The sequence below is a fragment of the Tenrec ecaudatus genome, chromosome 16 (genome assembly GCF_050624435.1).
Source record: "Tenrec ecaudatus isolate mTenEca1 chromosome 16, mTenEca1.hap1, whole genome shotgun sequence".
In the NCBI taxonomy this organism is placed as follows: domain Eukaryota; kingdom Metazoa; phylum Chordata; class Mammalia; order Afrosoricida; family Tenrecidae; genus Tenrec; species Tenrec ecaudatus.
The window spans coordinates 5,808,173-5,809,978 of record NC_134545.1 but is presented as its reverse complement, the minus strand read 5'-3'; the positions used below and the strand labels follow the sequence as shown (position 1 = coordinate 5,809,978).

General features: G+C 56.3%; 1 protein-coding gene across 1 annotated transcript; it reads right to left on the bottom strand.

Annotated features, from left to right (window-relative positions):
- Positions 1–372: 372 nt before the first annotated feature.
- On the bottom strand, positions 373–1,535 carry LOC142429586 (hydroxycarboxylic acid receptor 2-like). The gene has a single exon (XM_075534633.1). The coding sequence runs from the start codon at positions 1,533–1,535 to the stop codon at positions 459–461; it is 1,077 nt and encodes a 358-aa protein (XP_075390748.1). The 3' UTR covers positions 373–458.
- Positions 1,536–1,806: the final 271 nt, after the last annotated feature.

Here is a 1,806-nt window from a genome sequence, read left to right as displayed (position 1 = left end):
CTCAGTGAGCCCAGCTGGCTTACGGTCTTGTTCAATGATGTCTGGGCTCCCCTCCACCCACCAGCTCTCCTGCTCCCACCTGGAGTCTGTGAACAGGTCTGATGTTGCCCCAGGAGCCGAGCACTGCCTGAGTCTCGGGCAGCAGAAGGGAGGAGGTCAGCAAGTGTCAGGTGCCCATGGGCTCTCCTGGGGCTCTGGCTCTGCTCAGCAGAAATGTTGGGAGCCGGGCCTGTGGCAGCGATGAAGCAGGAGCTGCAGAAGCCTGGAAGCTTCGCTCTCCGTCCCCCCAAGATTTCAGTCGTGTGACATCCCAGTGGTTTGCTTGCCCACACTGGTTCTCCGAGGTCCCTGGAGAGCTCGGGCCAATTCCAGCGATGTCACTCTGCACGGCAACGAAGCCGTGCTTGTGGAGAGTGCGATTCTTGGTGACGTCGCTTCCAGGATGAGTTGGGGGTCAGTTAATGGGGGCTCCATGGCTCGCTAGAGTTGGCCATTAGTGTTTCTGGAGCATTCCTTGTGGAGATGTTATCTTCTGTGAGCTCCAAGCTTGTACTCCGGTTATTGTCTGGCTCCGCTGGTGCATTTTGCCGACGGCAGCGGCTCAGCACGGTGGAGAAGAAGCTAGGGAAGGAGGGGCTGGAGAAGTAGTACACCAGGGGGTCCAGCATGCTGTTCATGTAGGTGAAGCTGAGGGTCATGAAAAACGCCAAATCGATTGAGCGATAGGGGCTGCAATCCTGTATTCCCACTGTGTGCAGGAGCCAGAAAATGCCAATCCTCACGGCCACACTGGGCAGGAAGCAGATGATGAAGACAATGGCCACCACCAGGAGGAAGCGGATGGCTCTCTTGATCTTGGCCTGCTTGTCCATTTGCCTCTGCCGCAGGCTCCAGATGATTCTGCCCGAGCAGAACAGGATGATGCCCAGGGGCAAGAAGAACTCCAGCAGGAACATGGCATCGTGCCACCCAAAGTGTTTGCAGATGCTAAAACTGCTGCACAAATTTGCCCCGTTGTTCGGAGTCAGCAGATTCTTATAGAGGAGGTGACAGGTCAGGCAAATGGTCATACCCCACAGGAGGCAGGAGATGATGGCCGCCGTCCGATTGGAGATCTTGTTGAGAGCGTGGTGGGGATGGACCACCCGGAAATACCTGTCCACGGCCACCACCGTGAGGAAGATGATGCTGCCCTGGCGGTTCATGGCCAGCATGAAGAGCATCAGCCGGCAGGGGATGTTCCCGAACTTCCAGTCCCACTTCCTCACATAATTGTCCGTCAGGAAAGGGAGGCAGATGATGAGGAGAAAGTCAGCCAAGGCCAGGTTGAACAGGAAAACCTGGCTGGGCTTCCAGGGCTTGAGGTGGAAGCAGAAGATCCACAGAGCCAGGCCGTTGCCCAGGAGCCCAAACACGAACTCCAGCGCCAGCACCGGCGGCAGCACGTTGGCAATGAATTCATCCCGGAAAACACAGCAGTTCTTGTGGTCCACCTGCAGGGACACGCCGCCCCTCCACAGAGCGCCCCGGTCCATGTGGAAACCCGGCTGGTCCCACCGCCCGGCAGGGAGCCTCGCCTCAGCCACCCTCAAGGAAAGAGGTGCGGATCTGTGTGTCTAACGTGGCTCCGCACCCGCTTTTATTTCATGTCAGGGTGTTGAAATAGATGAGTGAGTGGTTACCAGGAAGCTACGAAACAGCTTTAAAAAAAAACAAAAAAAACCCAGCCAGACTCTTATGCAACCTACGACTTCCATAAAAATAATTCCCTGGCTGACAGGAACCCACAAGACTTTCTGAAAGGGT